This window comes from Pipra filicauda, unplaced genomic scaffold (genome assembly GCF_003945595.2).
Source record: "Pipra filicauda isolate LSUMZ 115617 unplaced genomic scaffold, ASM394559v2 scaffold115_size4368891_pilon, whole genome shotgun sequence".
NCBI classification, from domain to species: Eukaryota; Metazoa; Chordata; class Aves; order Passeriformes; family Pipridae; genus Pipra; species Pipra filicauda.
Genome location: NW_024103607.1, coordinates 3768715 through 3786335, shown reverse-complemented (window position 1 = coordinate 3786335; position 17621 = coordinate 3768715). Strand labels below are relative to the sequence as shown.

The 17621-nt window shown below is 39.2% G+C and overlaps 1 protein-coding gene across 4 annotated transcripts in view; it reads left to right on the top strand.

Annotated features, from left to right (window-relative positions):
* MYO16 (myosin XVI) overlaps window positions 1-17621 on the top strand; it is a 361410-nt gene that overhangs the window by 60515 nt on the left and 283274 nt on the right. The window contains exon 1 of one of the 4 annotated variants that reach the window (XM_027743477.2): window positions 16452-16809. The exons of 2 other annotated variants lie outside the window; for them this stretch is intronic. In XM_027743477.2, coding sequence (XP_027599278.2) covers window positions 16782-16809 — 28 coding nt within the window. In that variant the 5' untranslated portion in view covers window positions 16452-16781. Of the gene's footprint in view, window positions 1-16451; window positions 16810-17621 lie in introns of those variants that run through there. One more of the 4 variants, XM_027743476.2, reaches the window with a different exon arrangement.

The following is a 17621-nucleotide window of genomic DNA, read 5'->3' as shown; positions in this document are numbered from 1 at the left end:
TTGTGCCCTGTACAGATCTGGAAACCAAACTGTTCCTCTAATCCCACAGATCTCCATATTCTCAGAGCAAGGTGAGTAGGTTCTCCATGTCAGGAACCTTCTATGTTCCTACTTACCAATTTCCCAATCCAAGGGATGTCTTTCCCCAAAAGCTCTAGTCCTTCTATACTGTGTTATTTGCACCTTGATCTTAACATAACTTCTGATTTTACATAGCTCTCATGACATTATCTGTGCTTGCTAGGCTTGAATAACGTATTAGGAGTGGAACTCTCTTCAGTAAGCCATTTGAGAAACCTCACACTGGATCCGAGACCCACTAGTCAGTGGAAACATTTTTGCGACACTTTACTTGACACTAATTCAGGCTTTCAGTAATTATGTTTTAGAATTAAATGTTAATAGGCCACAAGGTTGTGTTGTAGGAGTTGCTGCTTGTTTTACCATAAAATTAAATGTTTTCACTTAAAACCAATTATGTAATATAATTTGTACAGTGCACAACTGGTGCCATGGTGATATCTCTGCCCCTTTGATTACAAAACCTGACCTTGCTCTCATCATGCACCCAGGTCTCTCATTATATCTGTGGGAATTTCAAACAAGAGAAAGCATACAATAAGGCCATTCTTTAATATAACATACCATTTTAATCCTTTGGTTATAAAAAGACTTTGATGTAAAAACCAATCAAATAAATAAGAATCTGATTTTATAAGAGCAAACAGTGAGGATTAATTTAATCTGTAAAGAAACTTCTCAAGATTTTATATGTAATACAAGCTCTACCTAATCCCCTCAGCAGTACATATTAACATTCTTGCCTTACATTTTCTTCTGTGACTTACTAGATTTAGTATTATCCTGACTCCAGTCTACTGTCCATAATACTTCCAGGCATGCTTTCCAAGCTAATATACTCTAATGAAATGATTGCCCATGTATTTTTAGTATATGAGGTTTTATTTTCTTTCAAAATTTTACTGTTATTATTGCATGATCTAATAACAAGATTGTCTTACACAGAACAAAGTAAAAATAACTCCTTCAGTTTTATAAAAATGGCATCCTAAAAAGTCTGAGTTTGTTGATCTGATGTAGAAAATCTTTTCCCAACACATGGACCCACTGTAAACAGGATTTCTCAAGATACTTTTCTTTCCTGAAGGTCTCTTTCTTGTCTTTCTTTGCAGCCACATCACTTTCTCATTAGTGGCCTGATCCTGCAGTTCTGATGAAGCGTGTTGAAAACAGGTTTTCACTTATATGTTTTTTTCTCCTGTACTCTCAGATTTTGCCATGTCTTTTTTTTCCTTCTTAGATCTCTCCTAATGTTGTCTGGGCATCATTCATGATTCCTATCAAGAGCTGTTAATAATTTTCTAACCGGGTAGAAAATTCTTTCTCTGATATTGTTTCCCTGTCCGTTAGGTTATGAACCTCTGTTCATGTAGTAATGACTTCTATCTCATCAGATAAAACATTCTTTCTTAACACTGTAAACAACAATAATTCATGAAAGTAGATTAATTTATGCAGGTTTAAAGATATCAGCAATGTAAGACGTGGGGTGAAACGAAATGAAATGCAAATGTAATGGTTTATGTGGTGTTTTATGGTTTTCTCCCAGTCTTTGTGAATTGAAGGGAGTTAAGCAGGTGAGAAATAAACAGAAGATGCTGAATGGGAGAGTAGTGTTTTTGGAAGTAGGTGGCTTCAGCTCTTAGGATTAAGAACATATGAAGCAAGCTGAGGACAGTCGAAGGGCAGAGCTGAAAGTGTCAAATAAACCGAAGCAAAATTGCTTGTGTTATCAACAGGAGTCATGCCTGATGCTTCCTCTATAAAATACAACATAACAAATAATCTATATTCTGTGTTTAAAAATGGTTTGATTTTTCCAGTAACATAGCTAGTATTTTAGATGGGTGGCAAATAAGTGACAATAGTAATCCGCCATCAAATATGTTTATATATTTTATAGGAACTGAACATACGCTGGACTCATAAAATTAGCTTTGGAAATAGGTAATGATTTTTATTTCATTTGAAAATAGTAAGAAAAAAATAAATCCAGAAATTCAAGTTACAGAATTTACAGGTGTTTTCTTTTATTTTGTGCCAAGGTTACTGTGGAATGAGAGATATTCCCACTGATGACATTTCTCATATTACTGTAAGTGTTCATGGCTGCAACAGGAGAAGCTTTACCCAGTTTACAGCAGTTTTCTCTGTGCAGAAATAAATAACTTTTTTGTAGGTCTGTACCCTTCCTTCATGGTCAAACACATGGAAGGACTGGAGGATGCATGCATCTGGATCCTCTTACTCATGCACAGCTGTATATATGTCTCAGATAACTTTACATGTGGCCTTTTACATGTGGCCAGTGGGGTGGCTGCTCTCTTGACCGACCTCAGTGATAGCACCTATGTGGAGAATGAAAAGAGAGGTTGTGGTGCTGTATTTTAGAGCAGAGATGTACAACTGTCTGATGGTGCTCTGAATTAGCATCTGGGGCATCTGGATGGGACAGGCTGCAACACTGTCATACTTTAAAATTTGTCAGTTTGGGAGTTCTGCTAAAGCTCTGGCAGATTTGAGAGCACAACTTGTTCTTCCTTGCTCTTTGGATGCTGCAGATACTTGACTGCATGTGTCAGTATTGGTGATAGGCAAGGCAGAAGAACTGTAGTGGGTCAGCACCCACTACGATCCCCACAGGTGCTCAGTAAAATTTTCCTAGATATTTGCATTGTGTTCCTTAAGGATAGAAAACCAAAAATTTCATCATAAATTTCATGGAAGATGTGCACCCATGTAGAGAAGTGTCTGCTTCAGAGTGGGGGCCAGAAAGATTATACTATCAAGTGTTAGAAGCCCAGTATATGTTGCCTGTGGATCAGATCATAACCATGAAGTGGAAAATACTGATTATGGTAAAGCAGGCAAATGATAGTTTACAATTCCAGGATACATATTTTGGTTTTTTTTATAAGTCATGTGGCTGATTCAAGAGGGAAGTTTTCAGTAGATTAGTAGCATTGTAATCTTGCTTTTTACACCTTTCCATAGATTATGATTTATATATCAATTTCTGTGATTACATACACTATGTCTTCTATAAGTAGCTCTCTATTAATTTTTTTTACTTTCAGCTCCTTGAAAACAATACCTTGTTGATAATATATGATCTCTGTAAAATATGATTCAGTTCTTCAGTACTCTTCTTGACATCTCAATGTGGCCATATACCTTAATACCATTTTCATGTGAAACTTTGGTGTCAGTTATTTTTGTAGTTTACTGCCAACCATTGATATGTAAATCTTATTTGTGAAACATCTGTTCTCCATCTCTCAGGTGCAGTTAAGTAACATGGATCATCAAAAAAACCCTAGGCTTTCCTTACGTAGTTTATCAACAAGGAGCTGCAATGCCATAGAGAGTTAGAGAGTCTTTGTGCTGCCTTTCAAAACTTCAGTATTGTCATAGTTAAATTATCTTCCTTGATGGGTTATTATTCCTTTCAGATGTAGATCTAAACAGAAACTGAAAGAGGAAGATAGTCTAGCTCTCAGACTGATTTCCGTCTTGAATACTTCATACTCTACAAAAACGAACACTGATGTTCTTTGTGGTGTTCCTACAGGGGAATAAGTACAATTGGGTCATCCAAGAGCAGTAGATGGACCATGACATTACCTATTCAAACAGTAGCCTGTGTGCATTTGCCAGCAAATCCTCTCTGTGCACAACAAACCTACTGTTTTAGCAAGTTACACAAGAGATTTTGTCCTCAGGTTTTGTTTAAAAGTTTCCTTGTAATTTATGTGTATGAATATTTATAAAAAGGCCCAAAGAGATACAGTTAATTAACTGTAGAGATGCTCATTTTCAGAAAAGTATGTTACTAACTTAACGTACTAATCAGCAGGAATATTCCACGAGTGCCCCTCTTGGTACACAGCCATACAGTGAGAGGCCAGAACAGCCAAGCGGAAGGGTTGTGTTTCTTGCCAGGGAGGAGCTGCCTCCTTCTTTGGCTAGGAGTGATAGCAGGATTCAAATAAAAATACAACTCAAAGGCACCAAACCAGCAAAAGATTGTCCCCTTGAGTGGAGACATCAAGGTCAGGGATTCTGGAAGATATTTTTAAAAGACATTTTGGAAAATAAAGCTTGGACAAAAAAAATCCATTGCCATTATGTAAGGCAAGGCTTTATCTCAGGGTAATGCGTGTCAAAGCAGCATTATCTTTACCTCTCTGCTATCATACCTCTGCTTTCCTGTCCCCTAAATTTTCATTGGAGAGGAAAAAAAAATATTTTGATCAGGGTGGACACTGCTGCTGCTGCAGCTCCCCAGCTGTGGCACTGCTGTCCTGTCTAGCTCTGATCTCACAGAATCCCACAGAATCCCAGAATATGCTGAGTGGGAAGGGCCCCACAAAGATCAAGTCCAACTCTTGACCCTGCACAGGACTATCCCCAGGAGTCACACCATGTGCCTGAGAGTGTTGTCAAAATACTTCTTGAACTCTGTCAGTGGTGTGACCACTTCCCTGGGGAGCCTGTTCCAGTGCCCAGTCACCCTCTGGGTGAAGAACCTTTTCCTAATATGCAGCCTGACACAACTTCAGGCTATTCCTTTGGGTCCTGTCACTGGTCACCACAGAGAAGAGATCAGTGCCTTCTTCTACTTCTCCCCTCATGAGGAGTTTGAGACTGCAATGAGGTCTCCCCTCAGTCTCCCCCAGGCTGAACAGACCAAGTGACCTCAGCCACTCCTCATACACTTCCTCTCAAGGCCCTTCACCATCCTTGTTGACCTCTTCTGGAAGCTCTCTAAGAGCTTAGTATGTTTCTTATATTGCACTGCCCAAAACTGCACATAATATTCAAGGTGAGGCCGCCGCAGAGCAGAGCAGGACAATCCCCTCCCTCGACCGGCTGGCGATGCTTTGCCTGATGCCCCCCAGGACACGGTTGCCCTCCTGGCTGCCAGGGCACTGCAGTGTGCCATTAACTTGCCATTGATCAGGACTCCCAGGTCCCTTTCCATGGCACTGCTTTCTAGCATCTTGTTCCCCAGTCTGTACATACATCCAGGATTGCTCCATCCTGGGTGCATAATCTGGCACTTTTCCTAATTGAACTTCATAAGGTTGGTGATTGCAGAGTCCTCTAATTTGCTGAGGTCTCTCTGCAGGGCCTCCCTCCCTTCGAGGGAATCAACAGCTCCTCCCGGTTTTATGTCATCTACAAACTTGCTTAGTATCCCTTCCAGTCCAAGTCAATTATGAAGATGTTGAAGAGCACAGGGCCCTAGAATGAAGCCGTATGGAACCCCACTAGTGACAGGTCACCAATCTGCTGTTAACCCCATTCACTATTACCCTCTTTGCTCAACTCATGAGCCAATTGCTCACCCACCACATGATGTGTTTATCCAGCTGTGTGCTGGAAATTTTGTCAAGAAGGATCCTGTGAGAGACAGTATTGAAAGCTTTACTGAAATGCAAAAAGGTTGCATCAGCTGGCTTCCCTTGATCAACTAGGTGGGTTGTCTTGTCATGAAAGGAAATCAGGTTTGATAAGCAGGACTTTCCTCTCATGAAGCTGTGCTGGCTCTGACCAGTGATTGCGTTGTCTTTTAGGTGTATTTCAGTATTGCCCAGAATAATCTTCTCCATAACTTTACCAGGCCTGTAGTTTCCAGGGTCCTCCTTCTTGTCCTTTTTGAAAATCTGGACAACGTTGGCCAGCTTCCAGTCAGCTGGGACCTCTCTGGATTCCCAATGCTGCTCAAAAATTATTGAGGGAGGTTTTGTGATGACATCAGCCAGCTCTTTGATGATTATGGGATGAATCCTATCAGGCCCCCTAGCTTATTTCAGTTAGGCACAACTCTGCCCCTCGTTACCCTCCAAGGCTTTCCACAGTCACTCAGCGTTGCCTTCTCCTGTGTTCCAGCCTGCTATTGCCCTAGGAACTACCTGTTAATGAGAATGATTACTCCTATGTCTTATAGCAAGATTCCCATCAAACATCATTGTTAGGGAGTGATCAGCTGCAACCTGTCTGCAATCAGAGCCAAGGGCATGCAGATCTCTGCTTTACCTCTTTGCCTGCCCTCGCTATGGTGTTGCTATGTTATGAGACCTTGTAGGTGGGCAGAGCCAACACCTGAGGGCTGGTGTCTCTGACATTGCAATTCCGGGGCAGCTCTCCCAGTCGCAGGGTGGTGGTCAACTGGAGCTGGACTGATGGATGTGCTCGTGAGAGCCCTACAGCTGTCAGCCAGCCTCTCACCCTTCTCTTGGCTTCTCTACCCTTGATATGTTTGGAGCAGCTGGTGGGGATGCAGCGAGAACAGCTGCAGATTTGCCTTTCTCTTCCATCGTGACCGACTCAGGGCATACTTGCCAGTAGGACTGAAAGCCGTGCACCTTGAGTGCCTTCTCACTCTCGTCTTCAGTTCTCTGATACTGCCGTCCTCACCACAAAAATATTTATTTATAACATACAAAGTAGGTTATAATTTCAAATATACAAAAAAAAGGAAACAACCACAAAGAACAAGAGCAGCAAAAGAAAAATTAGCTATTGTTTGTTGCTAAAAAGTTGAAATCCGGAAAACTTCCTTTCTTCTCTGCAGCTGACTAGCAGCAGATTTTCTGAACTGCATTGTCAAGGGCACTGCTTTTTTTGCCTTACGTCTCAGATTGCATTCATCAGATTACACCAACTTTTTTTTTTTTTTTTTTTTTTAAGGTCTGTGGGGGTCACAGTCACATTTATACCTCTGAAGAGTGTATTAATGTCAGTTATCCAGGCTGTAGTTCCTTAACCCTCCTGAGATATGGTGTCCGTTTGGCACATCAGGAGCTGTCCTCTTTCCTCAATAGGTCTGTGATTAGTGGTCACTGATTATCAGTGAGGAATATTTTCTCACCTGCCTTGTCACTCACAGTCTCACTGTGAAATATCTGTATCTACTGAATCGTATTTTTTTTATCACCTTTTGAATAGGTTATCTGATCTCCTAAGTTAGTCTTTGAAGGACTCTTTTTGCTCACTCTTTGGCCTGTACCAACTTTGAGGTATTCTAAATATGGTTATGCATTTTGGACTGAACCTCAGAAAAGCATCTATAACTTGTCTCCTGTATTATATATGGTATTCTAATCAGAAGGAGAAAAAAATCCAGAGACACACCAAAAAAAAACCACTATCTTTGGGCCTTTCCATCTTATTGTCGGCTTGTCTGTGTGCTAAGCCTTTATATCTCTTTTCATATGCCTAAAGTCCATTTCATATGCTTAAAGTCCATTTCTGAAATTTGCTTCTGATGATTAAATGCATACTAATATGAAACTATCCTTGGCAAACACTTTAAATGTGTGTTAGTTTCAGACACTATAATTATGTTCAGCAAATGCTAATATTTTTTAGCAGATGTAATGATTTTTCTCCTTAAAACATACAGAACTGAATTCAGTAAGCCTATGTCAGTGCAATGTTTGATTTACATAGATGGAAGATCTATAAAGAGTGATAGTAAAAGGTGCTGATCCACTCTTGACTTCAACCTAGGTAATAAGGTTGGACCTAGATAAGTTAAAAAAAAAATCTCACTAATTTCTCAAGACAATTAAGCATTACCTAGTGCTATGTTGTCCTTTAATATGACAAAAATATGTTGGTAACGATAAGGAAAAGTGTTTTTGAAATGACAAAGATGTTGAGAAATGGATAAATGCAATAGTCTCCAATTAACACCAAATGTAACAGGAGCACTTGGAAGATGTTAAGCCAATTAATCTTGGTGGGCTATGCGTAATTCCAAATTATTTTTTCCAAGACAGCACCTCATTTATGTGTTTTTCCAATAATCTTAGGTCATTTCTTGAAAATGTTTAGGTTTGTTCCCTTTGAAGGCAATGGCAGAACCCCTACTGATTTTGAGGTTAAAATCTAAGAGTGAAAGACTTGTTTATAGTCAATGCCAACTTGTGTGGTTTTCTCCTAAGATTTTACAGCATCAAGTGGAAATCCATGGAGATTTCAACATAAGGTATTTTGGCTAAAGGGTGAAGAAGATAATTTCTCATGCAGTTCTCCCTCTGCCAGCATGGCAAAGTGCTAAATACTTCTTTTCTTTCTCAAGGAAAACTCCATTATAAATGAAAGAAAAAAAAAAAAAAAGCCTTATAAATTCGTTGGAATGACGTGATGTACCCTGCTGGATAATTCTTCATTATAGACATGTTTTACTCCATTACACTTGTGCATTTCTTTTTGTTACTTTCTCAGGTGTCCCTTGCTGTTTGAAATAAAAGGTAATTAGTACTGTATTTCCATGAAAACAATATTAGAATAGTAACTATTTTTGTAGTAGAGTGTTTGATTAAAAGAGTAAGTTCATTTGAGAGCAAAGAAATTAATCCTCTGTTATGAACAACCAGCTATTTGAGTAAGAAAATAAATGCGTTATTCTGTAAGAATAGGTTCCACAGGTTTTCAGATCTTTGGGGAATGAAATATAACATGAAGTACATTATTTCAAAATAGAAAAACTGGGTTCCAGCTATCAGAATTTCAACTGAATTTAGATGATGTGCAGAGGGTTATTGATGCTCTAGTGGTATGTGCAGTAACTGTACAAAGCTGCCGTACTCTTTGCTTGTTCACATGTAAATCAGCTGCTTGCTGACTTGAGGAATTTTGCTTTTGTTTTTTATGTTCATACAAAATACAGAAATCTGAATATTTCATTTATTTCTGTTCGAAGGAACTGATTATCAAGGCATCTTGTATCTACTGGTTAATCCTCAGTGCTCTCCACACGATTCTCAGTCTATGTTTGGGAAATCCTCCCCTTTTCTCTTCTTGCTCACTGTCATCTCAGCTGTAACCTGTCCACTGCTCACATGAGAGAAGTTCTTTTCTACCATCTTTCTGACTGCCTTTGCTTATAACCTGCCTCACTAATTGCCTTTTTTTGACCTCAGATAATTTTATTAAAATTATAGTGATTTATTGGTTTCTTACTGTTGCTTGGACATCGGTGCCTTTCATAGTTATCTGTTTCCTCAGTTCTTTATATGCTTTTCTCATTCCCCCTCTCCTTTCCTAGCAGCTGCCTAATTCTTCTCAGGTCCTTATCTATTCTTTGCTAATTTGAGAATGAGATGTAATTCTATTATATTCAAGCAGAGTGCAGTAAATTCTGCGTGTATCTCTTGTTCACTGAGTTTATTGACTTGTCCATGTCATGTTCAAGCAATATCATGGTATATGTGGTGGGTTGATCCAGGTGTAATTACTATACCAGGTACCCATCAACTCCCCTGTCACTCCCCTTTGCAAATGGACAGAGGAGAGAAAATGTAACATAGGGTTCATGAGTTCAAATAAGGACTGGGAGAGATCACTCACTGATTACCATCATGGACAAAACACACTCGAAGTAGGGATATTAATTAGATTTATTACTAACAGAATCAGAGCAGGATAATGAGAAGTAAAATAAATCCTAAAAACACCTTCTCCCCACCCCTTCCTCCCTCCCAGGTTCTACCTCCTCCCCCTCAGCGGAGCAGGGAGATGGGGAATCAAGCTTACGATTAGTTGTTGTTTCTGCTGCTGCTCAGGGAGAGGATTCCTTTCCTGCTCCCTGTGGGATCCCTCCCATGGGAGTCCTTCACGAACTTCTCCAGCGTAAATCCATCCTTCAGGCAACAGTTCTTCACAAACTGCTGCAATGTGGGTCACTTCTCCATTGGGTGCAGTCCTTCAGGCACAGCTGCTCCAGCATGAGTCACCCACAGGGCCACAGGTCCTACCAGGAAAACCTGCTCCAGTGTGGGCTCCTCTCTCCATGGGTCAGCAGGTCCCTGCCAGGACCGTGGTCCAGCTTGGACCTCCCATGGGGTCATAGCTTCCTTCTTAAATATGTTACCTCAGAGGCATTTACTATCATTCCTGACTGGCTCGGCCTTGGCCAGTAGCAGGTCCATCCCGGACCTGGCTGACATTGGCTCTGCAGGATATGGGGGAAGCTTCTGGCAGCTACCAAAACCTGGCCAGACAAACCTAATATGGTATCTTATATCATATAAAAGGTTCTTATGATCATATCCTTTCATTTGATTATTGTGCTTATCAACTCAGACTCCCACCTGGTCTTTGTGGTCAGAATGATGAATTCTTTAAACATTTATGCAGATAAAGGAAAAAAGAGAAAATAAATAAGTACATCCACTAGAGACTGGAGAGGGTGCAGAAACAAAGAAGCCAGCCCAGCAGCTTGTTGCTACACTGTGCACATCTGGCAGCACAGTCAATTTAATAGAAGTGACGTGTAGTTTTCCATACCTTGCACACTTTCCCTCTCCAAGTCCCACTTATTCTCTGTGATTCATAAGACAACAGTGGGAATCAAGGATGCACTAACAAGTTGTGCTGATTTACGTGGAGTGCAGAAAGGCTCTGAAAAAGAAGTGGTATTATTTAGCATGAGATAAAATGGGCAATAGAAAGATCAGAAAATAAAATAGGTCTGAGATAGCCCTTTTTGCCTAAGTTTAGTCTTTGCTTTTCAGATTGTTTTATATATAATTTAATAATATCCTATTTTGTTTACAATGTCTATATTGAAACTGTAATGTGCATCATAATTGTCAGCAGAATAATTGTCAACTGTCTAATACTCATGTTGTGTCTACAGAACTCTCCTCAGTAAACTGTAATGTCAGTAAGAAAAAAATTAGGGATACAGTGGAATGGGTCGTCAAATATGCTAATTATCAGGAAGATAAAAGTACAATTTTCATGTTGAACTGAATTCTTCTAGTTGTCTATTTCTTTCCTGGATATTATAAACTTTAAGAAAATCTATCTGATCATGTAATAACTCCTCACATGGAAATCCATGGATGTTTTTTCATTATTTTGTATCTGGTAGTTATGATGGCTGACACATTTTTCTACTTATCATTTTAACATGTTTTGGTAGTTTCTTTTCAGTCTTTTAAGGGATTTACAGATATAAAGTGTGCAGCTTCTCTCTGTAATATCCTTACATCAAATATAGTTAGAAATCTAATTAAAAAATATATATACATAGATTTTAGTGAAGAAATTAATTCACTACTAGTGCCAAAGATAGCCCTAACTGTATATGAGACTATTGGGATTTCTTATTGTATTGGGCCTTGTTATTACTCTGTTCTAGGCTCTCCCACCCCAAATGAGAGTTTCTTCATCCTATCCAGTTAAGGAACTGCTAGAGAGGTCTACACACAGCCTAAAAATGGTCATTTTGGGTGTGGGAGGAAGCAAGTAGTACTTTCAAATGACACATAACTTCTACTGGTAATTTTGCTAACTTCATCAGGACTGGGTAATAATATCCTGTGATTTTAACCTGCTGTTTTCAGTCCATTAAAAAGTATGTACAGATTAGTCCTCCCATATACGTTCAGTTACAATAGTATATAGAGAAGAAGAAAAAGGATTTTTTCACTTTTCTCATTCTGTAAGGGTTCAATCCAGTGGTAGAAAATGGGAGGAGAATTGCCAGCTTTCTGAAAAATCAAGGCATTTCCAGTGAAATGGGAAAGGAAGAAAATGTGCAAAGCTTGGAGGAAGGGAAGAGAAAAGAAAAAATCATCTGATACTCTAGAGGTCAGCCACACTCTGAGTGATTGATTGAGTGATTAGATTTGGTTTGTGTCTGCTGTCTCTGGAGCAAACCTCACAGCTATCTTACCGGCAAGTTCATCTGAAAATTTGTTTGGAAAAACTGCTATGTTTTCTTCTGCTGTGACTCATGTAGAGCAAATTTGTATAGAGTCCTTCTTGCTAAGTATCTGCATCTGCTATGGCTCATCCCTAGCTTCCTGATGAAGCATACAACTTCAGATGTTATCTGAAGAGTGGTTTGTTGGCAGCTGGATAGTATGGCCAAGGTTTGATTGCTAAGCAGTATCACTTGTCAAAACATATGAGCAAAGTCAAATGTTACTCTGTATTTAACCTTTTTTTTTTTCTGCAGTCTTAAGCCCATAAGTAATGCACAATTGTAACACCTGAAGGAATATAGAAAGCTTTGTTGCACTGAATGAAAATGGCATAAAAGGGGAGCATCTGTCATGTATTTAACCAGTAGTCATGGTGTTTTTCTCATTATTCAGATTGCTTTCAGATAGTTCTGCATTTCTCTAACAAATCTTTCAGTTATATGTGAATTATAAAATACTAAGATGAGAAAATTATTAGATGTTCAGTTGTTTGTGACACCAGAAGACGCTGTAATAGCAACAAAATATTTACATGTCCTGAATGCAATAGGGTGTCAGTTCTCGACAGCAAAACCTTATTTTAAACTGTTTTCGTTTGCTGGATTCTTGTAGGATGCATTTCATAGGTGCTTTTCCTAAGTCAAGTTTTGAGCCTTGGAAATTCAGATGTGAAAGTAGTGTCTACTCTGAGATGGCAAACTGGAAATGTGTGTTTATCTTAAGAAAAAGAGCTGTCCTAGTGATGGCTGACCAGTTCCAAGATTCTGTTTTAAAAACTCTGTAATGTCATTAAATGGTGAATTTGTATAAAGCATGAAATTGGCTGTTTATAGGGAGAGGTGGCAAGGAATTTTTCCAGAAGGGCCAAATGTATTTTGTTTTCTGACCTTGTTTCTATTTTATCTCTATTTTTGCTATGCTGGACAAAATCAAATAAATTGTTTTATCACCAGGTTTAATGCCAGCTCAGTCTTTATTCCCCAATCCAAGAGCACTTTTGCCTCTTTGTAGAGTTAAACACTGGCATAGTCTTTTTGGAACTAACTTTTTGGAACAGTGGGGTTGTAATTGAAAACATGCCTATGTTACCTAATGTTCAGAGAAAGTAACTTTACAATGCGCTCAAAGCTTGTCTAGATATACTTCCACAGTTTACATTGTCAGATTTTAAATGTTGTTTAGATCTTTTTTCTCTTCTGAATTCTGTTTTTATTGCTGGAGGTCAGTCAGGAGAAAATACCTAACATGACTAATATCTCTTTTTTGTGAATAAACAAATTGTGAAATTTTTTTTTTTTTAAACCTACTGACAATTAAGTATTCCCTCGTAAGGAATCATCTCAGAAACCTAAGTTTTTCTTTTTCTTCTCACACCTGAAATCTTTGTTTGTGACATGGACAACCACCACCATGGATACTGTTGTTTCTTCTCTGTTCTTTCTCTACTCTCCAGCCTAGCAAAAGGTTGCAGTGGAAATAATGTGTCTTTCCAACAGGTGAAACAGATTTCACCTCCTCAAGTATTCTATTGTGACTTACTTTTGCCTCATGTTTAGCTGCCACTTCTCAAGGTTCATCCTGTCTCTGCACTTGCAGTTGTCCATTGTTGTCATTTCTCTTCATTCTCCATTTCATACTACTTATTCTGCCCAGCGTTTTCATTCTACAATGTCTCTGGGACCTTTCCTCCCTCCTCATTTTTGTGCTGCTTTAGTGCTGCCCTTCAATTTGTCAGAATTTCCTGCTGACAGCAATATACAGTGCTTTCACTTCTTTTACAAAACCCACTAATGATAATTGCCCATGTAATAAAACGAAATATTTTATATAATTAAAAAAACAAGCAAAAGAAATGTGATATTCTAAAATGAAGGGCCTGTTGAGGTTGCCATCTGCCAAGGTGTCACCTCTTGAAAAGTTTGTGCCTATCTTCCGTTCACCTGGAGGCTGTTATTCATACTTGAGCAGCCAACCACCTATTTTTGGCACACAGACTTCTGGAGAATGGCAGAGTGCACAGTGCCCTGCTGCAGGTGAGTACATGCTGCCCCATGGACTGGCATAGTCCAACGATACAACTGAAAGGCACAGACCCAAGCTATGGTGTAGCATTGCAGACTGTCCCTTGTCAAACAGTCCCACATCCTTCTCTGATTACGTGGACTAGTGCATGTTAGGAGAGAAGAAATCAGGGATGTGTTAGCCGTATAGACAGCAGACTGTTACCAGTTAGTCTGATGTAAATAGCAAGTCAAAAGCTTGCAGCATTCGAGAGGTACATGTCCTGTACCTTAACACTCTCTGTAAAGGACTATCAAGTCATAGAACAGTTTGGGTTGAAAGGGACCTTTAGAGGTCATCTCATCCAACCCCCTTCTGCAGCGAGCAGGGTCACTAGATCAGGTTGCTCAGAGCCTTGTCCAGCCTGACCTTGAATGTTTCCAGGGATGGGAATCTCTCAAGGGCAGAGTAGAGGGGAAGAATCACCTCCCTCAACCTGCTGGCCATGCTGCTCTTGATGCAGCTGAGAACACAGTTGGCTTTCTGGGCTGTGAGCACACATTGCTGGCTCAAGTTCAGCTTTTCATCCACCACTAACACCCAGTCCTTCTTGATGGGGCTGCTCTCAATCCCTTCATCCCCCAGACTGTACTGATACTGGGGGTTGCCCCAACCCCAGGTGCAGGACCTTGCACTTAGGCTTGTTGAATTCTCTTATTCCTTGCAGGATGGAGGATGTAGTCTAACCTGTCACATAAATGCTACCAAGTTCCACCATCCTAAATTTTTACTATGTTAATTCAATAGATAAACACATACGTTACAATCTGAAGTGAGACAGATCCAAATACTTTTACTTCACATTTTGTTCAAGCCAAAATCAGAGATGCTTCCTCTTCCTTTTTCCTCTGTCTTCTGAAAAGCAATGTTTGTCCATTTCTCCCATTCACTAGTGTTTATCAAGAGTCCTCCTGGTTTTAACCAGTATGATTGGTGAAAGTGTGATGTTATCAGTCATGGCAGTCTGTCTGCCTGACAGTACCATCAGAGATGAACCTGTCAGGAGTGTCTCCACCAAAAAGTATTGCTCAAAGGGCTTTTTGTCAGATTACTTGACACTTGCTCATGAACTATGACTAACATTGTCTCTTAAAACACTTCGTATGTTTATTTTATAAGCCATGTGGCCCAAACTAGCCTAGTGTTGTATAGGTGTGAAAGACAGTCTGGATAGGTTTAATTACTTTGGACTTCTGAGCTTTACAGTAAAAAAGTTTCCATGATAATGTAACTACTGTATTGTGCTTTATATAATTTATCCCTGATTCCCTCTGGTCATTTCTTTTGGAAAGCTGTGTTTTCAGGAAAAAACCCCACACCTAAATAATTAGTTCTGCAAAAGAATTGCTGTGCATGTTGTACCTAAAACCAGATGTGAAATATGGGGCTGTTAGAGCTGAGAGATTTCACCTAAGGGTTTTGCTAATGGATCACTGGAAGTCTGTGAATATATATCTTTCTGCTCTTGTGGGAACTTTGCAGAATAGTTAATAGAATCTGCGTTAGTGATCCTCACTAATTAGTTAGACCCTTTTCCCCTTGTAGTCCCTTTAACACTTCCTAGCTGTTAAAAATGCTATGTATACAAAATAGTAGGTGAGAACCCTTTCAGATGAATAAAAGATTTAAATGTGGCTGGGCTATCAGTTCCCCTTTACAACAGCTCTCACTCAGTGAAGTGTTGATTGTGGTAAACGTGATGCATGATAAGCAAATGTAACTCTTTGCTGAGCACAGTTTTCTTAAATGATTTTTTGATTATATAAAAATATTTAACCATAGTTCTGCTGTAGGTTTCTCACAGAAGTAGTAAGCAAATTCATGGGTGACTGTTCTTGGAAAAGTAATGCAGGAATTGTTCTCAGAAGATGCTGCAGTCTGGGTGTTTAAAATACAATGCAGGTCTGCCTTTTGTGTGCCCTTAATCTAAAACCGGGTAATGCGTCACTATACATTGACTTGTTATTCCGTAGTGTGGTAAATAATTGGTTGGACTTGTTCTTAGTGATGCATTTTCTTAGGCTTTTTGTCTTACAATAAATGATTAAAATGTCATTAGACAACATGTGCATAATCATAATATAAACTATGCAGAGCTTGCAGTTTCTTTCTTCTGACATAAATATTCTATCTGTGAAAAAGATGCAGTGTAATACAAAGAAATTATAAAAACAGGAACACATCAAGGAGAATACACATGAGCATGTTTTTAGCTCAATGTAAATGAATCCATGCATAAACCATGAGAGCCTGAAGATGGCTGTGAGCTCTATCCTGATTTTTACCTTATACTGAAAAATGATCTGTGATGCTAAAAGATGGTTATTTTTGGCAACCTATATCAATTTCCTATTCACACAGCAACTGGTGGCAACTAAAAATAATCCTGGTTCAGTACTAGCTAAAAATCTGGTCACATTTGGCACATGAACAACATGCAGAAATAAAATTTAAGATCCCCTGTTCTGCTATTTCATTCGAGCCCACTCATCAAGCTTAGTTTGCTGCCATTTGAAAGCTATTGAAAAGCCATTAACTAGCAGGACTGTGAAAACCGCAGTGCAGCAGCACACCTCAGTGCTGGAAGAATGTGGCTGCAAGTGCACACCAATTAAATCTTTCTATTCCAGGGATGTGGGATTAGGAGCGGTGTCAATCAATTGTGCTACAATAGCACGTGCAGCAGTCATGGTTCAAGACGCACAGAGGTTTATCGTAACTCCAGCAGCCGGGTGAGGATGACTTGGAAGCCTCTGCAAGATCCTGGAACAGAACCTACATTAAATAATGTATTCTGAGGTATACTGGATACCTGAGGAAGGGCTTTAAATAATGCATTTTCTGGGCATGACAGTTGTAGCAGAAGAGAATGCTGAAACCTGTAGCAAGACTACAGCCTGAGATGAAAGAATGTCTCATTACCATTTTATCAAATGCTGTAAGTAACAAAATGGTTAATTTGCTTTTAAAACTGTCTTTTTATTTTCCAAGGTGTGTCTTTTCAATGCATATGCAAAAAGTCAAAGGCAGATGCTGCATGATGTCAACGTAGTAGTGGGGAACGGGAGTTGTTACTTTGCATGTGAATATGCAGGCAGAGCCCAGTGATTCTTTTTCTCCTCTGTTCAGAGGCAACTTCATTGTGTGTGTGATAAAGCTCTCATTCTGAACTTCATACTGATCAGCTTTTAAAACTTTTGTTTAAATTAATCACCAAAGAATATAATATCCGGAAAGAAAAAATGCCATTCACAGCATTATGTTAAGGACGCCTTTAAGGACAACCTTGGACATGGCTCTCACGCTTTGCAAGGGTATACAAATGAGAATAGCTTTATAATTTTGAGCCCAGGTCATCATCTACTATAGATCAAATGCTTCTATCCCCTCTCTATCAGAATATTTAGCTATTTGGTGTGACAGACTTAAAAAAATAGTAATGAACTTTTAACCTTGAATCATTCAAACTGCCTCCTTAAAGATATCCTGAAATTGGGATCTATGCTAAATGTATTGATTCAATGCAGAACAAATTCCTGATAGCATTTTTTTTCAAGACTGCTTGTCTTCCTAGCTGTACGTTTGTCAAGCTTTTAGGATTTGCCTTTTAAAGCATACATGGTCTGAGTAGAAATTGCTGGATTTACATGAGATAAATGAGTTATTGTTTAGGTACTTGTTTTAGACAGCCAGCAGTAGTTTGACAACCATGAATATTTTTTACTGAAGGACTTGGAAAACTTCAGACTT